At 55.6% G+C, this 20800-nt stretch overlaps 3 protein-coding genes across 3 annotated transcripts; 1 reads left to right on the top strand and 2 right to left on the bottom strand.

Moving 5' to 3' along the window:
• Positions 1-6142: 6142 nt before the first annotated feature.
• TRIM28 (tripartite motif containing 28) lies at positions 6143-12469 on the top strand. Its single transcript, XM_047094365.1, has 17 exons — positions 6143-6476; positions 6812-6924; positions 7121-7253; positions 8968-9103; positions 9181-9297; positions 9381-9495; positions 9649-9795; positions 9900-10014; positions 10352-10458; positions 10552-10588; positions 10665-10710; positions 10785-11037; positions 11117-11436; positions 11521-11644; positions 11728-11814; positions 11892-12029; positions 12122-12469. The coding sequence occupies exons 1-17, from the start codon at positions 6143-6145 to the stop codon at positions 12296-12298; spliced, it is 2499 nt and encodes an 832-aa protein (XP_046950321.1). The 3' UTR covers positions 12299-12469.
• A 702-nt stretch (positions 12470-13171) lies between these two features.
• CHMP2A (charged multivesicular body protein 2A) lies at positions 13172-16284 on the bottom strand. Its single transcript, XM_047094443.1, has 6 exons — positions 16124-16284; positions 15130-15343; positions 13873-14052; positions 13655-13785; positions 13503-13564; positions 13172-13386 (listed from the first exon to the last, which is right to left on the bottom strand). Exons 2-6 carry the CDS (start codon positions 15295-15297, stop codon positions 13259-13261), a joined length of 669 nt encoding a protein of 222 aa, XP_046950399.1. The 5' UTR covers positions 15298-15343; positions 16124-16284; the 3' UTR covers positions 13172-13258.
• Positions 16285-16910: 626 nt separating this feature from the next.
• UBE2M (ubiquitin conjugating enzyme E2 M) lies at positions 16911-19495 on the bottom strand. Its single transcript, XM_047094445.1, has 6 exons — positions 19321-19495; positions 18163-18257; positions 17996-18034; positions 17782-17885; positions 17524-17587; positions 16911-17427 (listed from the first exon to the last, which is right to left on the bottom strand). Exons 1-6 carry the CDS (start codon positions 19427-19429, stop codon positions 17287-17289), a joined length of 552 nt encoding a protein of 183 aa, XP_046950401.1. The 5' UTR covers positions 19430-19495; the 3' UTR covers positions 16911-17286.
• Between the last annotated feature and the right edge of the window lie 1305 nt (positions 19496-20800).

The following is a 20800-nucleotide window of genomic DNA, read 5'->3' as shown; positions in this document are numbered from 1 at the left end:
CTTAGGCTTCTTCTCTTGGCTGGTAGGAGGCTGCTATATCACTGTGTGCTCACATAAGCTCTTCTTTGTCACCACAGCAAGCTCTCTAGTGTCTCATTTAAAAACATCAAAAAAAAATTTTTTTTTAATAGGCTCCATTCCCAATATGGGGCTTGAACTTACAACCCTGAGATCAAGAGTTGCATGCTCTACCAACTGAGCTACCCAGTTACCCCTCATTTAAAATTGGGCCTGGGGGGCTCAGTCGGTTAAGTATCCAACTTCAGCTCAGGTCATGATCTCATGGTTAGTGAGTTCTAGCCCCATGTCAGGTTCTGTGCTGAAAGCTCAGAGCCTGCTTCCGATTCTGTGTCTCCTTCTCTCTCTGCCCCTCCCCCACTTGTGCTCTGTCTCTCTCTCTCTCTCTCTCTCTCTCTCGAAAATAAATAAACATTAAAAAAAGTTACTTGTGTCATTGGCATACAATATTATATTTGTTTCAGGTATACAACATAGTGATTCAACAATTATATACGTGATGAAATGCTCACCATAGGGTGCCTGGGTGGCTCAGTCCATTAAGTAAACTTCAGCTCAGGTCATGATCTCATGGTTTGTGAGTTTGAGCCTCACATTGGGCTCTGCGCTGAAGAGTTCAGATCCTCTGTCTCTCTCTCTCTGTCCCTCCCCTGCTGCACTCTCAAAAATAAATAAAACTTTTCTCTCCATATTATAAGCCTTTATCAAAAAATTAAAGAGTTCATAGAGACAGTGGATTAGTGGTTGCTAGGGTCTGATGGGAGAGGGAATGGGGAGTGAGTGCTGATGGATACAAGGTTTTCTTTTGAAGTGATGAACATATTTTAGAACTAGATAGAAGTAGTGATTGTACAACATTGTGAATGTATGAAATGCCATCGAATGTATACTTTAAAATAGCTGAAATGAGGGGCACCCGCGTGGCTCAGTCGGTTAAGCATCTGACTTGGGCTCAGGTCATGATCTCGCAGTCTGCGGGTTTGAGCCTGGCATCGGGACCTGTGCTGTCAGCTGAGAGCCTGGAGCCTGCTTGGGATTCTGTGTCTCCCTCTCTGCCTCTCCCCCGATTACACTCTGTCTGTCTCTCTCTCTCAAAAGTGAATAAGCATTAAAAAAAAAAAAGAAGCTAAAATGATAAATTTGATGTTACGTGAATTGTAACTCAATTAAAAAAAAAAAAAGATTAAAAAGTAAGATAGCCCAGGGGTGACCGACTGGCTCAGTCAGTAGAGCATGTGACTCTTGATGTTGGTGTCATGAGTTCAAGCCTCACATAGGGCATAGAGCCTACTTAAAATAAAAAAAACAAAAACAAAAACAAACAGTAAACCCTAACCTCATCTTGTAGCTCACAAAACTGGCAGGGTCAAGACAGTCATCATCTTCATGCATTAATTTGTCCTTTTTTTTTTTTTTTTTTTGTTCTTTTACACATTTACTGAGTGTCTACTATGGGGCAGGCCCTGGGTTCAGCATGGTAGATGCAGCAGTTTGATTTGCTCTAGTTGAAATGTGAAGGGAGAGAAGGAATCAGTGAGAAAGAGGTATGGAGGAATATTCTAGGCAGAATAAACAGAACCTGCAAAGGCACTGAGATGGGAACAACAGGTTGGCTAGTGTGGCTGGGGTCAAGTGGTGAGGTTGGAGATCAGCAGGGACAGTCTAGGGTTCTCACCAAAAAATGATTAAAAAAAATTTTTTTTAATGTTTATTTTTGAAGGAGAGAGAGAGAGACAGAGCATGAGTGGAGGAGGGGCGGAGAGAGGGAGACACAGAATCTGAAGCAGGTTTCAGGCTCTGAGCTGTCAGCACAGAGCCCGATGAGGGGTTTGAACCCACGAACCGTGAGATCTTGACCTGAGCCAAAGTCGGACACTTGACTGACTGAACTACACAGGTGCGCCCAAAAATGATTTTTATGTGTGTGGTAAAATACTGTGTGGGTAGGCCCATTTACATGTGATTTTTTTTTTATAAATACAGTATAGTACTGTAACTGTATTTTTTCTTGTTAAAAAATTTTAAAAAATATTTGTCCATTTTTGAGAGAGAGAGAGAGAGAGAGAGAGAGCGCACAAGCAGGGGAGGGGCACAGAGAGAGAGAGAGGGAGACACAGAATCTGAAGCAGGTTCTAGACTCTGAGCTGTCAGCACAGAGTCTGATGTGGGGTTAGAGCCCACAGACTGAGATCATGTCCTGAGCCGAAGTCGGATGCCCAATAGACTGAGCCACCCAGGCTCCCCTTTAAGATTTTATTTTTAAGTAATTTCTATATCCAATGTGGGGCTTGAACTCACAATCCCAAGATAAAGAATAGCATGCTCTATGGACAGCCAGCCAGGTGTCCCAAGGTTCAATTGCATTTTATTATTCATTTATTTATTTTAAAAAAAGTTTATTTATTTTGTTGGAGAGAGAGAGCGCGAGTGCACAAGTGAGCAGGGGGAGGGGCAGAGAGAGGAAAGAGAGAACCCTAAGCAGGCTCTGCGCTGTCATTGTGGAGCCTGATGCGGGGCTTGATCCCATGACCATGGGCTGGTATCAAGAGTCGGACGCTCAACCAACAGAGCCACCCAGGTGCTGTATTTTATGTATACAATTGTATTTTAAAGTATACAATTCAGGGGCGCCTGGGTGACTCAGTCGGTTGAGCGTTGGACTCTTGATTTCAGCTCTGGACATGATCCCAGGATCGTGGTATCGAGCCCTGCGTCAGGCTCCGTGTTGGGTGTGAAGCCTGCTTAAGATTCTCTCTCTTTCCCTCTGCCCCTGTCCCCTGCTCACACTTTCACATGTTCTGTTTCTTTCAAAAAAAGAAAAGAAAAGAAAAGAATTCCAGTGGCATTAAGTACATTCATGATGTTGTACAACTGTCACAACTACCTAGTTCCCAGATGAGATCTGTAAGATGGAGAAAGAGATTGGAATGATGCAGCCAGAAGACCTCCCCAGGAAGTGGCTTTGGCAGTGACACCTGAAGTTTACAGGGCAAGCCAGGTGTAGGTGTGTAATTTGGGTAAGACAGAGAGTGGCTGTCTGCAAGTAGGTGCCCCAAAGAAGCAGTGGGCAGGCCATGTCTGGCATGGGTGCAGTCTGACTCTTACGCATTGTTTTATCCCTTGAGCTCTGTCTGCAAGGCCAGAATATAGACAGTTTCCAGTGGTCCAGGACTGGGAAGTGTGAAATGCCATAAAGGGTGAACAAACACAGAGGATGAGAGTATAAGGTGCCACTGACTACTTGATCTGGCCTACTGAGGGGTACGGAGCCAAGATGTACCCATGTCATGCCATGTACTTCTGGACTTCTGAGCAAAGGTTCTGTCTTGGCCTGGGGTGTCCCCTGGTGCTTCTCTCAGTCTGTCTGAGCCTAGTTTCCCGTTGATTCCCCCTCCCCAGTATGGTCCCAGCACTTACAGAAGACTTGGTTTATGCATTTGGACAATGGAGCTGGCAGTGGCCCAGTACCTGATATGGTGGTTATACTCTGATTGTGTGGCTGCCATGTATTGGGAAGGAAAGTACTAGGCCCAGGAGGAAGGAGGTACTGTTTAGAGAGAAAAGCAGGAATCACTGAAAGCACAGGGTCAGTTGCCATAGTCTATTGCAGGACCCAATCTAAACCTATCCCTAGGCAGCTGTTCAGCAACCTCTTGGATCCCCCAGAAATCTCCTACCATTCCTGACTTCACTGATCTCTCAGTGCCTGGTCAGCCTCAGGACCTCTGCACTTGTTTCTGCCCAGAATTGTCCTTCCCACAGGTGTTTGGGGTAGCGCTTAGGAAAGTCCACTCCTACACTCTTTACCATCACTTTCCTTTTTTCAATGTTTTTTATTTTTGGGAGAGAGAGAGCAATAGGGGGTTGGGGGCAGAGAGAGAGGGACCCAGATCCAAAGGGGCTTTGTGCTGACAGCAGAGAGCTCGGTGCAGGGCTCGAACTCACAAACCGTGATATGATTACCTGAGCCAAAGTCAGACACACAACCAACTGAGCCACACAGGCGCTCCTACCATCACCTTTTTATTTTGACTGTCTGGCCCTGACACCCTGGTGTCTGCCCCAGAGGTTAGGGTAGGTATGAGTCACCCCCTCCCAGTGATTTTGGGGCACAGTGGGGGTGGGGTTATGGAAAATGCTCAGCACGTATCACTATTCGCACCTCACCCAGCGTGCTAGTCAACTTTCCTTCCCTGTTATCTAAGTAAGTAAGAGTCTGAGGCAAGGGCCTTGGGTTAGCTGCATGGAGAGGGCGGGCCACTCAATCGTGGGGCGTGGCCCGCGGATACATCTAAGGGGGAGGGGCGGGGCCTGGATTTGGGGGCTGCGGCGAGGCTGGAACAAAGGCAGGCACAGAGACAAAGCCCCGCGGTCCCCCAACCCCCCCGGGAACAAAGGGTACACCCCTCCCGGTAGGGCCAGACTTGCCTGCACCGCCACCACGCGTGGGCGCCCGGTTCAGCCCGCAGCTTTTGCATTTGAACTCGGTGACGCCTAGTAGGGTCTTAGGGCCGGACTCACGGCCATCCGGCATGCTCTCTCCATCCTCTCAAAAGCTGAACCCCCTTTAGCCTCGTCCTGAAACTAGAGATCTCAGCACCAAGGAGCCCTGCAAAAGGGGTCAAGGGCCACCCCAAGGACCATCTCGGAGGCATCCATCCCTCGAGTTTTCTTCGTGCGTAATGTCCTCAGACAGGATCCCCTCCCAGACTCTGCTCCCACCTCAAACTGGATCAAACTGGAGCTCTCTGCCTCCGCCATAGGCCCAGCTTGGACAGGACTTCTTTCTCCCCAGGAGACCCTGCCTAGCTCCAGGATTCTCCACAGAATTTGCTTCCTCCTCAGGATCCACAGAAAGGCCGTGTTTCTCTCCAACAGGATTCCGCCCCCCCACCCCCGCCCCCAGGCCTTGTTCTCTCCATCTGATAGAATTCCCCCCAGACATTGTTTCCTCTCTCAGACAGGACTCCTCCACCCCTCCACCCCCACCCCCGCACAGATCCTGCTCCCAACTGAGGCAGGATTCCTTCCCCGATGAATCTTGCTTCCTCCCTTAGGTAGGATTCTCCCTAAACAGACTCTGTTTTCTTCTCAGACAGGATTCACCGTCCCCCCGCCCCGACCGTGCTTCCGTCCTTAGAATTCTCCCACTGTTGAGGTTCATTCAGTTCTCCCACCTGGAAAAACATCCAAGTCAGCGCAGCGGCTGGCTAAAAGATGCGAAGGGGACGCTTGGGGGCTCAGGCGGGATTTCACAAGACTCGTTGCTCTGTAGCCCCTTGGAATCTATTTGCTTTAGGCAGGTTTCAGTGTTTGTCACGTTAAACAATAAAACAGTTAAAACGCAAAAGTCAGCCACTTGGCTCAGAAGGGGACTTCCTCCTGGCATGGGACCCACCGCCCCGCTCCCTGGACCCACTGTCTCCCTTCGCTTTTGGCCCCGCCTCTTTCCCCAACGCTTGTGGACGCAGCGACTGGAGACTTCTCCGGCCTGGCCTAAGGGGCGGGGATTGAAGTGGTGGCCTGGACTGCCAAATCTCCTGCGCAGTTTCGCGGCCAGGGGATAGAGCTAGAGGGGGAGCACCATCTAGTTAAAGGTGCGCGCGCCCCGCCCGCGTACTCTGTTGCGGCGGTGATGTCAATCGCCCCGCCCCCGCCGCGCAGGCGGCGCCGGGATAGTGTAGGCGGAGGTAGGAAGACCCGGCTCAGGCGCGTGCGTACTCGCGGCCTCGCCTCAGGCGGCCGACCCGGGCCCCGCCCCCGGGCGCAAGGCACCCAGCGCGCTTGCGCGACGGCGTCGGCGCCAGTTATTTCTGTCCCGCCCCCCGGCCGCGGCTCTTTCTGCGAGCGGGCGCGCGGGCGAGCGGTTGTTCGCGTGGCGTGTGGCTCGGTTTCTGGGCGGCCTGTGAAGAGGAAGCGCGGTCTTCGTCGGCGGAAGGCTAGCGGGCGGCGGCCGGTCGGGCTTCGGCAGCGCCCCGCGCGCAGCGGGCAGTAGCCCAGGCGGCGCGTGGCGGCGCTCGGCCTCGCGGCGGCGGCGGCCCAGCCGTTGGTGGCGAGCGCGTTTGCGCCTGCGCGGCGGGCCCCGCGCCCCTCCTCCCCCCTGGGCGCCCCCGGCGGCGTGTGAATGGCGGCCTCGGCGGCGGCGGCCTCGGCCGCGGCGGCGGCGGCGGCCTCGGCCAGCCCGGGTCCGGGCGAGGGTTCGGCGGGCGGCGAAAAGCGCGCCGCCGCCTCCTCGGCCGCGGCTGCGGCCTCGGCCTCGGCGTCGTCGCCCGCGGGGGGCGGTGGCGAGGCGCTGGAGCTCCTGGAGCATTGCGGTGTGTGCCGGGAGCGCCTGCGCCCCGAGAGGGAGCCGCGCCTGCTGCCCTGCCTGCACTCGGCCTGCAGTGCCTGCCTCGGGCCTCCGGCGCCCGCCGCCGCCAACAGCTCGGGGGATGGCGGTGCGGCGGGCGACGGCGCCGGTGAGTACGGTCCGACCGAAGTAGCCCATCCCCCACCGCATTCCCGACTCGGTGTGGGGATTGGGTTCTCTGCGTGGTGATGGCGGGGGATCATTTGGGTGAGAGGATAGGGACCTGGATAGTGCGTGTCGGAATTGGGTATGGGCATTGGAGTCTGGGCTGGGCGCTCACATGGGGTGTCTGCTTCAAGTTCGATGAAGGAAGGGTTTGGCCTCCTTCCTGAGGAGAGGATCCGGCCCTCCTTGGGATGGAGGTTGAGGCTCAGTGGGACCATGGGGTTATAGCTTGGAGGTGAATTTGCAACAGTCTCAAAAAGGAATTTTTTTTCCCCCCAGTGGTTGACTGTCCTGTGTGCAAGCAGCAATGCTTCTCCAAAGACATTGTGGAGAATTATTTTATGCGTGACAGTGGCAGCAAGGCTGCCACAGACTCCCAGGATGCAAATCAGGTATGTCCTGCTCCAGCAAACCCTAGGAGGCCTGGGGACATGGTACTAGTTCCAGACTTTATTTTTCTCACACTGCAAGGCTTTAGGCAGACTGCATAGGCTAGGTAAAGACACTATTTCAGGTTGTATTACCTGGGGTGTATGTAAGGACCTATTTGGTGGTTCTGTCTCTGCTTACTTTGCCTTTGCCCAGCAGTGCTGCACTAGCTGTGAGGATAACGCCCCTGCCACCAGCTACTGTGTGGAGTGCTCTGAGCCGCTGTGTGAGACGTGTGTGGAGGCACACCAGCGGGTGAAGTACACCAAGGACCACACTGTGCGCTCCACTGGTATGCAAGGCAGAGGGGAAAAGCCTTGGTTACCTTACATCTGTTCTCAGCTGTTTGTGGTGCTGGTTACAGATGGCGGATGGGTCCCAAGGAGCTTTTTGTTTTTTTCTTCTCTTTTCTTTTTTTTTTAGGGGGTACGACCTGAAGGGTTTTAGGGCACCAGTCAAAAATGGGGAGGCTGGGGCTCAGGTGTGCCAGTCTCTACCTGCTGGTCCAGGTGGGAGGGAAAAGGCCACAGGCAGGGAGTGGGCAGAGTCCCGGACAGCAGGGGGTTTGGTGGGGGGTGCTCTGTATGCCAGGGGGCCTTTTGCACTGAGGGTTCAAGGAAGCTCATCAGGGACCCACCCCCACCCCCTCCTCAGGGGAAAAGCTCCAGTGGGAGGGGCCAGCTTATTCCAACAGGGAAGCCCAGGGAGTTTGGAGAAAGGGTATGAGGCCTTTTGAAGAATCCACTGGCAACATGGTTAAGTCTCTGGGAAAGTGAGGCCTCTGAGCCACAGTGTGTTGATAAACTGCAAGAACCTTCAAGACCACTATGGACGGAGAGTGAGTTTTAGAAATCTTTCATCTTCGGATCATACGCATTTGAAAGTTCAGCTAAAGTATTTATAGGCTTTTCTGTAAATGTTGGCAGTGGCACATAAAAGGACTTTTTGAGTCTAGCCTGGTTTTTGGTTCAGAACTCACTATGTGTGGCCTTCTGGTAGTTGCACTGTGACTTCTCAGTCACAGGATAGCATAGCATTGGCCAGAAGATAAGGATGGAGGTGGTGGCTGTGGGGCATGAGGAATCAGGAGCAAAGGGCTCCTGGGTTTAGTCAGGCAGGGTGCAGGAGGGGGCAATATTGGAGGAACTGTGGTCTGTCTGGTTGACTTGTATCCCAGTGTTGTATGTCTTAGGCTGGAATAGTGTAGCCAAGATGTAATTGAGATTGGGTAGATGGTCTCAAGCAGCTTGCTGGTGGTGACAGGTTGGGAGTGGGGTAGCGGTGTATTGGCCTTTTTGCAGTATTACTTTAGTCACCAAGATTCTTCTCAGAGAGAGGAGACTTGATCTCTCAATGAGGGGTTTGGTCTGACATTTTCACTTTTTCTATCCTGACAAGGCTTTGTGAGGCCAGAACCATCCGTAGGCCTATGGGTTGTAAAAGGTTTGTGGACTTCTTAATTACTGAAGAGAGATCAACCAAGACATGACTTCTGAGGGAGCTGCACCTGAGCAGTGTCTCTAGTCCCTGACTGGCTTCTGTGTGTGCCAGCAAGCAAACATTCTGTGTGCTTGGATGCCACGGTAGCCATAATCTCTCCTCTGCTGGACAGAACCTGCTGTGAGAGAGGAGAAATGGAGCCCAGTGGAGGTTTTCAAGGTGGAGGGGCTCTCCTGAGTGTCTACCCAGGGAAGGTTCTAGTAAAGGGAATAGCAGATGGGAGGTCTCTGTCAAAGTCTTTAGAGTTTGTTGTCAGTGTCAGAAGCTGGAAGGAGCAGGGGTAGTTCTCTGGGTCAGGGTTGGGGCAGAGGGTTTTGAGAGGAAGGATCTAGGCTTACAGGCCTGTGCTTTTTTCCTGGCCACTGATGCAGGGCCTTTGGGTTTTCCCAGCAGACAGCCCATGGTTGCAGGACAGGCAGGAAGTGAGGCCTTAAGTTCTGTCTACCACTTGAGTTGGAGATAGCTAAAGGATGAGCGTCAGCCTCATGGTTTCTTCTGTTCCCCAGGGCCAGCCAAGTCCAGGGACGGTGAGCGCACAGTGTACTGCAACGTGCACAAGCACGAGCCCCTTGTGCTGTTCTGTGAGAGCTGTGACACCCTCACTTGTAGAGACTGCCAGCTCAACACCCACAAGGACCACCAGTGAGTACTGAAGCAGGATGGCTGGGTGCTGCCCGTTCCCATGTTCAGCACCCAGGCCCACTTCTGTTTGCCCTCAGATATCAGTTTCTGGAGGATGCAGTGAGGAACCAGCGCAAGCTCCTGGCCTCACTGGTAAAACGCCTTGGGGACAAGCATGCGACGCTGCAGAAGAACACCAAGGAGGTTCGCAGCTCGTAAGTGTGGAAGCCAGGGCCATAGTTGGGGGCAGTTCCTGCTGAGCACCTTCCTAACCTGGCTCACTCTGCTGCTCCCCCAGGATCCGCCAAGTGTCTGATGTACAGAAGCGTGTGCAGGTGGATGTTAAGATGGCCATTTTGCAGATCATGAAGGAACTGAACAAGCGGGGCCGTGTGCTGGTCAACGATGCCCAGGTATGCCCCGTTTGAGGGGGGAGGGTTTCTGGGTCCCATCTGCTGGCTGCCAACCCTATCTACAGTGGCAGGGTCTTGGGGACTAGCACTTTGTGCTGGCTGTTGATGCCATCCTTGGTGTTTTCTTTCCTTGGTCTTCTCCTCTACCTGCAGAAGGTGACAGAGGGGCAGCAGGAGCGCCTGGAGCGACAACACTGGACCATGACCAAGATCCAAAAGCACCAGGAACATATCCTGCGCTTTGCCTCGTGGGCTCTGGAGAGTGACAACAACACAGCTCTGCTGCTCTCCAAGAAGCTGGTGTGTGCTGGTGGACACTCAGGTGATGGGATCCAGGCAGGTGCCGCTCAGCACCCTGGAGCCTTGTTTATTGTCTGTACGTTCATGCACTGCCCCTTTTTCAGATCTATTTCCAGCTGCATCGGGCCCTCAAGATGATTGTGGATCCTGTGGAGCCACATGGCGAGATGAAGTTCCAGTGGGACCTCAATGCCTGGACCAAGAGTGCAGAGGCTTTCGGTGTGTCCCTTTCTTTTCTGTGTTACATATTGCAATCATTCCAGACGTTGTCTTCTTTTTTTTTTTTTTTTTTTTTTTTTTTTTTTAAATTTTTTTTAACGTTTATTTATTTTTGGGACAGAGAGAGAGCATGAATGGGGGAGGGGCAGAGAGAGAGAGGGAGACACAGAATCGGAAACAGGCTCCAGGCTCCGAGCCATCAGCCCAGAGCCTGACGCGGGGCTCGAACTCACGGACCGCGAGATCGTGACCTGGCTGAAGTCGGACGCTTAACCGACTGCGCCACCCAGGCGCCCCCAGACGTTGTCTTCTTAATGCTAATTTTTTCTTTATGCAGGCAAGATCGTGGCAGAGCGTCCAGGCACCAACTCAACAGGCCCTACGCCCATGGCCCCTCCTCGGGCTCCAGGGCCCTTGAGCAAGCAGGGTTCTGGCAGCAGCCAGGTGAGCAGGGGAGGGGGGACCCTGGCAGCGTAGGGTAGGGGCAACGGTCCTATGGGACACCTGCTCACTGAGGTCCACCTGCTTTGCCCACAGCCCATGGAGGTGCAGGAAGGCTATGGCTTTGGCTCAGGTGAGTGCCTTGTAAGTGGGAGAGCTCCAGTGCTTTAGGTCTATCCCCAACCTTCTTTTTTCTATTTTCTGAGCAGACGATCCTTACTCGAGTGCAGAGCCCCATGTGTCAGGTGTGAAGCGGTGAGTTTGGCTATCCTTTGGTGGAGCCAGATGGGGATAGGGATGGGTGTGCTAACACCAAGCCGCACCCACAGGTCCCGCTCAGGTGAGGGCGAGGTGAGTGGCCTCATGCGCAAGGTGCCACGGGTGAGCCTTGAGCGCCTGGACCTGGATCTCACGGCTGATAGCCAGCCACCAGTTTTCAAAGTCTTCCCAGGCAGCACCACTGAAGATTACAATCTCATTGTTATTGAGCGTGGTGCTGCAGCTGCTGCTGCTGGACAGCCTGGGACTGCTCCACCTGGGGCTCCTGGTGCCCCTCCACTGCCTGGCATGGCCATTGTCAAGGTGAGTCTGCCCCAAGTGACTGGCTGGGAAATGAACGCCCACGTCAGCATCCTGCTGAACACCCCTTATCTCTTTGCAGGAGGAAGAGACAGAGGCGGCCATCGGAGCCCCACCTGCTGCCACTGAAGGCCCTGAGACCAAGCCTGTGCTGATGGCCCTGGCGGAGGGCCCCGGCGCTGAGGGCCCCCGCCTGGCCTCACCCAGTGGCAGCACTAGTTCAGGTCTAGAGGTGGTGGCTCCAGAGGGCACTTCAGCCCCAGCAGGTGGCCCCGGTGCCCTGGATGACAGTGCCACCATCTGCCGCGTCTGCCAGAAGCCAGGCGATCTGGTCATGTGCAACCAGTGCGAGTTCTGCTTCCACCTGGACTGCCACCTGCCTGCCCTGCAGGATGTGCCAGGGTGCGAGGCTTGTGTAGGGTCTGTGCCGGGTGGAGGGCTGGGCTGGCTGGCTTCTGTGCAGCCCCTCATTCTCCTTCCATCCAGGGAGGAGTGGAGTTGCTCTCTCTGCCATGTGCTACCTGATCTGAAAGAGGAAGATGGCAGCCTGAGTCTGGATGGTGGTGATAGCACTGGTGTGGTGGCCAAGCTCTCGCCAGCCAACCAGCAGGTGAGGGTGAGGGCCTGCTCCTTTAAGAGTTGCTCAGCAGCCTTACCCCTCTTTGGCTCTGATGTCACTTGTCCTGTTCATAGAAGTGTGAGCGTGTCCTGCTGGCCCTGTTTTGTCACGAGCCCTGCCGTCCCCTGCACCAGCTGGCTACTGACTCCACTTTCTCCCTGGTGAGTCCTGGGACTTCAGCGGGGGAGGGGGGGGTGGGGCTGCCTGGCCTCACTTTCAGCCTGGCCTCTGTCTACAGGATCAGCCTGGCGGCACCCTGGACTTAACCCTGATCCGCGCCCGTCTCCAGGAGAAGTTGTCACCTCCCTATAGCTCCCCCCAGGAGTTTGCCCAGGATGTGGGCCGCATGTTTAAGCAGTTCAACAAGCTGACAGAGGTGAGCTTGGGGAGAATGGGGCTGGTGGCAGGGGGAGGGTAGGTGGGAGGAGGGAGAGCTAGGACCCACCTACTGCAATATGCCTGGCTCAGGACAAGGCAGATGTGCAGTCCATCATCGGCCTGCAACGCTTCTTCGAGACTCGCATGAACGAGGCCTTTGGTGACACCAAGTTCTCAGCTGTGCTGGTGGAGCCCCCACCGCTGAGCCTGCCTGGTGCTGGCCTGAGTGCCCAGGAGCTATCCAGTGGTCCTGGTGATGGCCCCTGAGGCTGTGGCCTCTCAGGCCAACCCAACGTGGCTCTGTTCTCTGTCCTGTCAAATCCCCTCTCCCCCACGCCCCCCTCTGGTGGCCTGGCTCCTACTTCTTGGTGGCCCCATCCCCCAGTCCTTCACAATATGGTTTTTACTTATGTGGATTTAATAAAAACTTCACCAGTTCTTCAGGCCTCTTTTGGTGGGGGCCGTGGTCCTGGGGCCTTGTCTCAATTCCCTCACCATGCCCTGGTGGACAGAGTAGGTGTGGGGGCATTTGCCCTCAGCCACCTTGGTGTCCATGGGATAGGGAAGAGCATCCTTCTTGGGCCCTTCCCAATGGAGAGAGTGTTTCAGATTGGGGGAAGGGTCGCATGGTGAACATGCTGGAGGTTGTTGGGTGCCCTCTAGGTGGGAAGGTCCAGGCTGATGTGTGGGGCAGGCAGGGTGAAGCCCCAGATACATCCTGCATGGTGGCCATTCTTCCTGAGTGCTTCCTAGACTTGGGTAGAACTATTTTTCATAATCAGATGGTACCATACTGAGCTGGGTGTTTGAGGATCCCTGGCAGATGAGCCCAGACTTCCAGGGTATGTGGGAAACCCACTGTCTTCAAGGTGATAGGCACTGGAGACCTTGGGAGGGGTGCTGAAGCAGGGCTCACAGCTGACTGTCCGCTCCCAAACTGAACATCCCCAGACACTTGACCTGTCAACCACTGCCACAAACAGGGAAGCAGTCCAGCCTTCTTTATCTCACACCCCCCCTAATGTGGCACTTGGCCTTCTGCCATGCATGCCAACCACCCCTTTACCAAGCCTGTATGTGACCTCTGTCCCCAGGGACCCCAGCCTGGCCCACATCAGGCCAGTCACACAGGCCTAGGAATTAGTGTCCAATCCTTTATTGCAGAAGGAGTACAGTAAAACTGTCGGGCATCTATTGCCTGCCTCCCACCAGGGTGGTATAGGGTGGTCAGTCCCTGCGCAGATTCTTGAGCCGCTCCTCCAGGTCTGCGTCGGCATCTACTAGGGCTGAGGCTGCAGCTTCTGCTTTCTTCCCACTGGCAGCCACACTGAGTGAGCCTCCGGTAGAGGGGAGGTCTACAGAGTGGGGGGAATAGGACAGCTCCTGTAGAAAGGAATAATGCTGGGAGGGGAGGGGTCGGGCTGTGGCTGGACCGTTGGGTGGGACAGGGCCCAAGGTTTGGTGCACTCACTTGACAGCTCATCTGTCAGGCTCAATCCTAGCTCATCCAGGACCTGGGACACAACGGCGTCACTTGGGAGGAGAGAAGAATTTTATGAGGGCCAGGCCTGTATGAGGACCACGCATCCATTCCCACCCTCCCCACACCTGGTGTCCCCTAACCTCTCCTCTTCATCTTCCTCATCACCCATGGCATCATCAATTGCATCATTCATCATCTCCTCCTTCATGTCCATGATCTCGGCCTGCCGCTCAAATTCCATCATGATCTTCTGGATTTGAGGCAGCTTCAGCTGGAAGTGGGGTGTGGGGAGGGTGAGTCTGAGTCTGGTCCCTGACGTTAGTTGGGGGAGGAGGGAAGGGGAATGGGAGAGGCGCACCTGTCTGTTCATGGTGCCCATGGCTTTGGTGACCCCCTTCATAGCTTGTGCCATTGAGTTGTTAGACTTCAGTGTCTGGATCTTCAGGGACACAGCCTGGATGTTGGCCCTCATCAACACAAATTTGCGCACATAACGCCGAGTGCGCACCAAGTCTTTTGCCATGATTCGCACGGCATCCTGAGGGAGTGGACAAAGGTGGCAGGGAGAGTGGGCTGAGGGAAGAGGCTCCAATTGCACCATTCCAATTGATGTTTTCAGCAATTTACATGTGGTTAAACCCAGTGGTCACTTCCCCCTCCCTCCTCCCAACCTCATTCTCCTGTCTCTTGGGTCACCACTCCATAGGCTCCTTTATAGCTTACTTCTCTGACCCACAAACGCTGGTAGGAAGGCTGAGCTCAACTGTATTCAGTCATCCTTTTCCCTCCATATCTAGAGTCACACTCCCTTGACTTAGGATGTCTATTCCTGGCTGATGAATTTGCCTCTCCCTCCACCTCACAGAGGCTCATACCTCAAGCTCTTTATCCCACATCACATGTAAATCTATCCATAGCTCCTGACTTCCTTAAATCTCTTCCTTGCCTTGCTTATTCTGGGAATTGGCACGTCTTCAACCCAACTGCTCAGGTTCAAGCTCTATCACCTGTCATGGGCTCTGCTCCCTAGTGCTTCAGGCTGTCTATTTTGTTTTTTTAACTTAGTTTTGAGGGGTGGGGGGCAGAGGATATGAAGCAGGCTCTGCACTGACAGCAGTGAACCCTACGCAGGGCTAGAACTCATGAACTGTGAGATCATGACCTGAGCCTAAGCTGGATGCTCAACCAACTAATCCATCCAGGTGCCCCTCTGTCTCTTTTACTGAGCTCCAGGGCACAGTGTATTTCAGGCCACATCTCTTTGCATTAACACCTCTGACTCCACTCCCACTGTGGCCCTTGATTTCAACTGGTCTGGCCTATCCTCTCTCCTGAGCTCACCTATCACTCATGGAACATTTGCTTCATCTGTTTCACGCACTGGTTGCTTGGATTTTCACAGGCTCACTCTCTATTACTCAAGGTTTGTGGCCCTGATGTCACCTTCTGGGAGGCAGTCTTTCTGGATCCCCAAAATAGGGAAGCCCTGCTTGCCCTTTGTTTCACTCAAAGCACCTATCTATTGGTGTCCTGTCATACATGGTCTGTGGTTAGAGCAATGTCTAACCAAACAGCACCTAGTCCTGTGTCCCAGCCTTTGCCCAACTGAGCTCACCATCTGGCCCTGCTTGGCCATCTTCTTGATGTCTGCAATGATTTTCTTCTCCTGGGTCTCTAGCTTCTGTCGTTCACGGTCCAACTCTCGCATGGCACGGTTCAGGGCCCGCTGGTTCTGCCTCAGCAGTTCCTCTGGTGTCTTCCGGCGCCCAAACAACAGGTCCATGGTAGCAGGAGCCCACCAGTGGGCCTGTGCCAAGTGTGAAGCCTAGCTGCAAGGTGGTGGGAGAGCCCAGAAAAAGGGCAAGAAGCAGAGCAGGGATCACAATGTGTATGGGGAGGGGTGATGGTTGGTCTTGCAAAAAGGGAAGGGGTGAGTAGGGAGAGGAAGCGATAACAGAAGGCCAAAACGTAGTCTGGAACACCACAGTAGCCCCGTGGATACAAGTGGGCCAGCAATATCTGAAAGTCCTCCACGATATACCCACCCCAGCCTTTCATCATAGTGCCCCCAAGGAGGTTCAAGGCTTCAGCCTCTCTCCAGATCATGGTGAGGACCTGGATTGGGACGCTGAGCGCCTAAGACAGGGCAATTGTGGGGAACCGACTGGGGATGGAAGGATAAGTGGAGGGCCTGAGTGCCAATAACAAAGTGGATACAGGGAGTTCTGAAGCTGACAGCGTATGAATGGCATTCGGATTTGGAGGGTCCAAATGGAGAAGGAACCTGGGTGAGGAGAATATGGTTGTGGGGCGGTACGCTAAGGACGTGATGGACGCTGGAGAGCTTTGTAGACCTAGGAGAGTTAGGGGTCCTTGGGGATCCCTGTACACCCAGAGAGGGAAGACGGGCGTTAGGGCGCCCTGTTCACTTAGGACAGAATCGGGGGCGGGGGGGCGTGGGGAAGCCTGCACACCGAGAACAAGTTGGCCCGATGATGAAGCCAGGGTCCCGGGGAGGGGCAAGGCAGTCGACGCCCAGGTGGAGAGGCCCTCGTATGTCGTCGCCCACGCACCCACCCGGGACCCTCGGCACGGCAGGGGCCACTCACCGGAGCTGGGACGGGAATCCGCTTCCGCTTCCGGGTCACACTCTCCTCACTGGGATTCCAGGCGCGCCCACCAACGACAGCCCCTCGGTTCTTTCTGCCGTCGTCGCCGTTTCCGGAAAAGATGATCTGACGTCACACGTTCCGCCGGCACCCGGAACGATGGGAGGGGACAAGAGCGCGCATGCGTACGTCTTCTGGAGGGGCCCGGCACCTAGGCGCATGCGCACCACCTTTCGTCTCTCTACGGCCTGCCTGAGGGTGTTCCATAGGTTCCAGCGGAGCCACGTCTGGGATCCCAGTTCCCGCCGGGTTGGTGCATCATCGGGCGCCTTCCGCCTGGCCACCCCAGAGGTCCCGCACCCCACCACTTCACCCACTAGAGGGCCCAGCTCATCCGACGGACCCTGACGTCTAATATTTCTGGACCTCAGGCACCTGGTAGCACCAGGGACAAGTTCTTAATAGGCCCAACCATAGCAGGAGGGGGCAGAGCTGGAGATGGCACAGACTTTCCTCTATGCTGGCTTACCAGCCAGGAAGCAAGTGGTTACTGGATCCTGCCCCTCGCTGGTCCCAGATTGGAATTCATTCCATCTAGCCTGAAGCTTGGGGTGTGGTCTCCCTACTACCCCTCCCTCCCCTAGGGCTGGTTCCAGGCACTGGATAGCGTACTGAGGGGTACCCTAGTGCCACCTGTGACCATACATCTTCCACCACGCTTACTGCGAGAGCCCTGGTGGACATCACCTCCCCCTCCCACCCCCAGAGAAGGAAGAGACGGAGGCCATGCAGTAACATTCCCCTTTAATAGCCTGGTGGGACCTCCAGTGGTGGAGGGGTGGGGTTCCCAAGCCCCAGCCACCCGGTCCCCTTGGCCACCCACCCCAGAGCCCAGAGTGGGGGGCTGGACAGCACCCAGCTGGGGGCTAGACAAGCCAATTCATTTCCCATCGCTGAGCGGGTCGGGGGGAGGCAGCGCCGACCTTAATCACATGGTGGTTAAAAAAAAAAATAACTAGGAGCGGGTGGCAAGGAGGGGAGGCAAGGCCAGGGCATGGGATTCCCCCACCAGCCACCCCATGCCCCCCACCTGTGGCCCCCAATAAATATTTGCAGGGGACGCCGGGGCTGGTGGCCCTGGCAGGGGTGGGCGTGCGCCAGCCCTATTTCAGGCAGCGCTCAAAGTAGGTGGAGCCGATATAGCCACCTCGCATGGAGCGCTGCACATTCTGCTCAAACAGCCGCCGGTTGTTCTGCAGGACCTCGGCGGCCTCCTTGTTCAGTGGGTCTTCAGGGTTGGGCTCCTGTGGCCGGTATGGGTGGGGGTCAACAGGCCCTAAGAGCAGAGAGGGCCAACCTCCACCCTCCCCCCCCCCCGCCTGACCCCCACCCCTACTCACCAAGAAGAGATACTGCAGGCCATAAATTATGGAGTTTATCGTAAGGACTGGTTTCCAGTCCTCTCTGTGGACAAAGAATCAGGGTCAGACACTGGTGAGTGGCCACCACAGAGCCTGCTGGGACTGAACAGGTCAGGCCCAGGAGAAAGCTAAGGGCAAGACTTGAAGAAAATGTGGAGATGAAGAGATAGAGTACCACAGAGCACAGGAGAGAGGGAAAGGGCAGACATCTGTGCAGTCCAAAGTCAGGGCCCTCACCTGAGGATGTTGAGGCAGACGTTGCCCTCGAGGTCAATGTTGGGGTGATAGACCATTGTCTCACACTTCACCTTGGGGGGGTCATGTGGGTAACCCTGACCCACCTGGCTCCAAAAAGAGAGAGAAAATAGATAGGTGCCCCAGCAGTGCCTGGTTGGGTCCTCAGCTGTTGCCTCCTCAGCCAGGGAACCATCCCTGCCCACCTGGGACTCACCTTAAAACTGAACACAAACTTCCCACTCTTGTAGAAACCCTGTGAAAAGAAAGAGGAAGGTGTTAGGGCACCATCCTGCAGGGCTTGGCGGGTAAACCAGGTCTCCCAACACAAGGTGCCCCCCGCCCCCCGGCCATGCCTGGGAGTCCAACTTAGTGCGCCCTTACCTCATCAGGACAAATAACCAGTTTGAAGTTGAGGAGATCGTCTGGATCTGAGAAACTGATGTCACACGTCTTGGGCAGGTTCAGCTCGTTTATGTCTGGGTTTGCACAGCAGAGAAAGGGAACAAAAAGAGGGAGAGATGAGGGCACTCAGAGCAGGTGTAGGTGCTAGATCCATGGCATACTTCAAACATGCATTTTCAACTGTGCTATGCAATAGTTCCTGGCCCAGGGTAAGTTCCAATTCTTCTGAATTTATAGCCTTATGTCTCAGCACTTGAGAGCGGGGTACCCCCAACCCAGCTCCCAAATGCTCCCACTCCCCTGTGGCCTCCAAGAGCCTCCAACTACCCCAAACCTCAGGATCCCCAAACATGACCTCCATTTTCTAGCGGACACTGTTGGTCCCCACCTATCCACCCAAACTCAAGGATGCTGCCCCCCATTGTCTCCTCACCAATCCTGTCCCCATGTCTCTCCTCTCTTCTGTTTGTCATCCCAAATTCAGGTACCCATCTAACCCTCAGACACATGCGTTCCCATTGCCGTACCCCTCTAAGATTCCCACCGCCTACAGCACGACAGTCGAATTGCAACCTTACTCCCATCTCCAGTTCCTAGCACACACTCTCGCCCCTCCATGTGTCATCCCAAGCCCCCAAATAGCCGTGTGACCCCCAGACCCACAAATCGGTCCCCAAAACTTACGGCACCCCATCTGATTCTCAGATTCCTAATGATCCCAACATACTTCCCTAAATTTTCTCCCACTCCTATCCCCAATCCTTGGCCCCCCACTATCCAATCTCCTCTTTGTCACCCATATTCCTGCTGACCCCTATATTCTGGAGTCCCCCGCCTCCTACCCGCCCTCCATTGACGGACTCTCTGATTCTCGGTCCCTAATGCAAGATGCCTGGCTTTGGCTTTCTAAATATCCTAAATGTTCTACATTTGGACCCCTGTCTCTGACCCCTCCGGTGACTACATTACTCACCCCTAATGCCCCATCACACCAAACTAAGGCCCTAACCTCCAACCCCCCACTTCTGTGGCCGCATCTCTGACCCCCACTGACTGCATAATTCCACTCCCGAAACCTATAACATCCCACCCCAGGCGCTGACCTCCGACCCCCACCCCCATCCCCCGAACCCCTACCCTTCTGGATCCGCAGCTGCGCAGCCGACGCCTTCTTGCTGCTGCCCTTGGTGCCGCCCGCCGACTCCTCCTCCTTCTTCTGCTGCTTCAGCGAGAACAGCTTGATCATCCTGCCGCCGCCGCCGCTGCCGCCGCTGCGGGGCCCGGGACCCCGGCCACCCGGCCCCCTGCCGCCACCCGCGCCGCCTCCGCCACTCGAACCCGCCGCCGCGGCCTCCTCCGCTGCTGCTGCCGCCGCCGCCCGCCCGGCCTGCCGCGCCGCTCCGCGCCCACCGCGCGGCCCGCGTCGGCTCCCGTAGTCCGGCTCCGGCCTGGCCCAGCGCCTCGGGCTCGCTCGGCGGCGCTCGGGCCGACTCGGCTGTTCTCGGGCCCGCTAGGCCCCGCCCCCACCCGGCCGCTCCCTCCTCCCCCTCGTCCGCTTAGGTCCCCTCAGGCCCAGCAGCGGCCGTGCCGCCTGTCCGTTCACTCGTTCCCACCGCGAGGGGGTGCGGCTCGAGGGGAAGGAGGAGGCGGCGGCCGCGGTGGCGGCGGCCGCGTACTGAGGGAGGCTCGGCTTCCGCGGCAGCAGCGGCTTCGGCGCGGAGGTCCGCAACGGCCTCGGGCGCCCCACCGCTTCGGATATTTCCGTCGCTCGCCGACTTCGGCTTTTCTTGCCCGGCCTGCGCTGTGCGCCTGCGCAGCCGCCGCCACCCCGCGTTGCTCAGCGATAGGTCTTGGTATTCGGACACTTTCGGCTAAGCTCGGTCATTTCCGGGGACGCTCGTGGGTCCAGGCATGGGCGGTGCCGCCGCCATCTTTAAGTGGGGCAGATTCAGGTCGCTTCGCTCGTAGTCCACCCGTGCAGACGGCTGAGTGGGTGGGTCACACGAGGTCCTTGCCCCTGGAGGTCACAGAGGCAGGGTGACCAGGGCGGGCCAGAGCCACGGCAAGGCCATAGGCGTTGCCCAAGGAGTGCGGGGTCGAGTACCCTCGATGTCCCACCGCAAACGCAACCCGCTCGCGGAGATCCTGGCTGAGGTAAACTAGCAAATAAAACGTGTATTGCGCTAGAGAGTGGTAAGCACTTTGGGAGTTCACATAGGTGGACACTTAGATGGGAATGTGGGGCAGGGGTGTTCTCAGAGCGGGTCCCGAGTTCCAGTGGGGACGCTTTGCGATCTTCAGCTCTCGGTATGGTCAGCCTCCACTCCAATCACAGCTCAGCGTTTCTCTGAGGGCGGGAGAAAGCGGCGCGGGGCGGTTCTGCGACTTCCGGTTGTCACCACGGAAACCGTCAGGCGGGTGAGCTGCGCGGCGAGGGTTGGATCGGGTTTGGGGCAGGGCAGATGGGTGCATCCGGAGCTCTGCAGCTTGGTCCTTTTGCGACCGAGTGCGGCTCCCGCTGTATGTCCCCTTGCGTCTCTAAGGCGACCTACCGTCATCCCCTGGGGCTTTGTGGAAGAGGTCTTGGCGGTCCAGTTGGGCCGGCACTGGGGTTGGA

Source organism: Lynx rufus, unplaced genomic scaffold, assembly GCF_022079265.1.
Source record: "Lynx rufus isolate CCGP_SWC_20201006 ecotype Redwood Valley unplaced genomic scaffold, mLynRuf1.p SCAF_39, whole genome shotgun sequence".
In the NCBI taxonomy this organism is placed as follows: Eukaryota; Metazoa; Chordata; class Mammalia; order Carnivora; family Felidae; genus Lynx; species Lynx rufus.
This window is presented reverse-complemented; position numbering and strand designations above follow the sequence as displayed.

What these genes read in the sequence shown, in the direction of transcription:
- TRIM28 (XM_047094365.1), top strand. Translation starts at nt 6,143, where the DNA reads ATGGCGGCCTCGGCGGCGGCGGCCTCGGCCGCGGCGGCGGCGGCGGCC. An exon ending in CAAGAGTGCAGAGGCTTTCG is followed by an intron (nt 10,015 to 10,351) that starts GTGTGTCCCTTT and finishes TTCTTTATGCAG; the next exon opens with GCAAGATCGTGGCAGAGCGT. An exon ending in GCCCTGCAGGATGTGCCAGG is followed by an intron (nt 11,437 to 11,520) that starts GTGCGAGGCTTG and finishes CCTTCCATCCAG; the next exon opens with GGAGGAGTGGAGTTGCTCTC.
- CHMP2A (XM_047094443.1), bottom strand. Translation starts at nt 15,297, where the DNA reads ATGGACCTGTTGTTTGGGCGCCGGAAGACACCAGAGGAACTGCTGAGG. An exon ending in TGGCCAAGCAGGGCCAGATG is followed by an intron (nt 14,053 to 15,129) that starts GTGAGCTCAGTT and finishes CCACTCCCTCAG; the next exon opens with GATGCCGTGCGAATCATGGC. An exon ending in TGGGCACCATGAACAGACAG is followed by an intron (nt 13,786 to 13,872) that starts GTGCGCCTCTCC and finishes CCCCACTTCCAG; the next exon opens with CTGAAGCTGCCTCAAATCCA.
- UBE2M (XM_047094445.1), bottom strand. Translation starts at nt 19,429, where the DNA reads ATGATCAAGCTGTTCTCGCTGAAGCAGCAGAAGAAGGAGGAGGAGTCG. An exon ending in TGGTTATTTGTCCTGATGAG is followed by an intron (nt 18,035 to 18,162) that starts GTAAGGGCGCAC and finishes TTCTTTTCACAG; the next exon opens with GGTTTCTACAAGAGTGGGAA. An exon ending in GTCTGCCTCAACATCCTCAG is followed by an intron (nt 17,588 to 17,781) that starts GTGAGGGCCCTG and finishes CTTTGTCCACAG; the next exon opens with AGAGGACTGGAAACCAGTCC.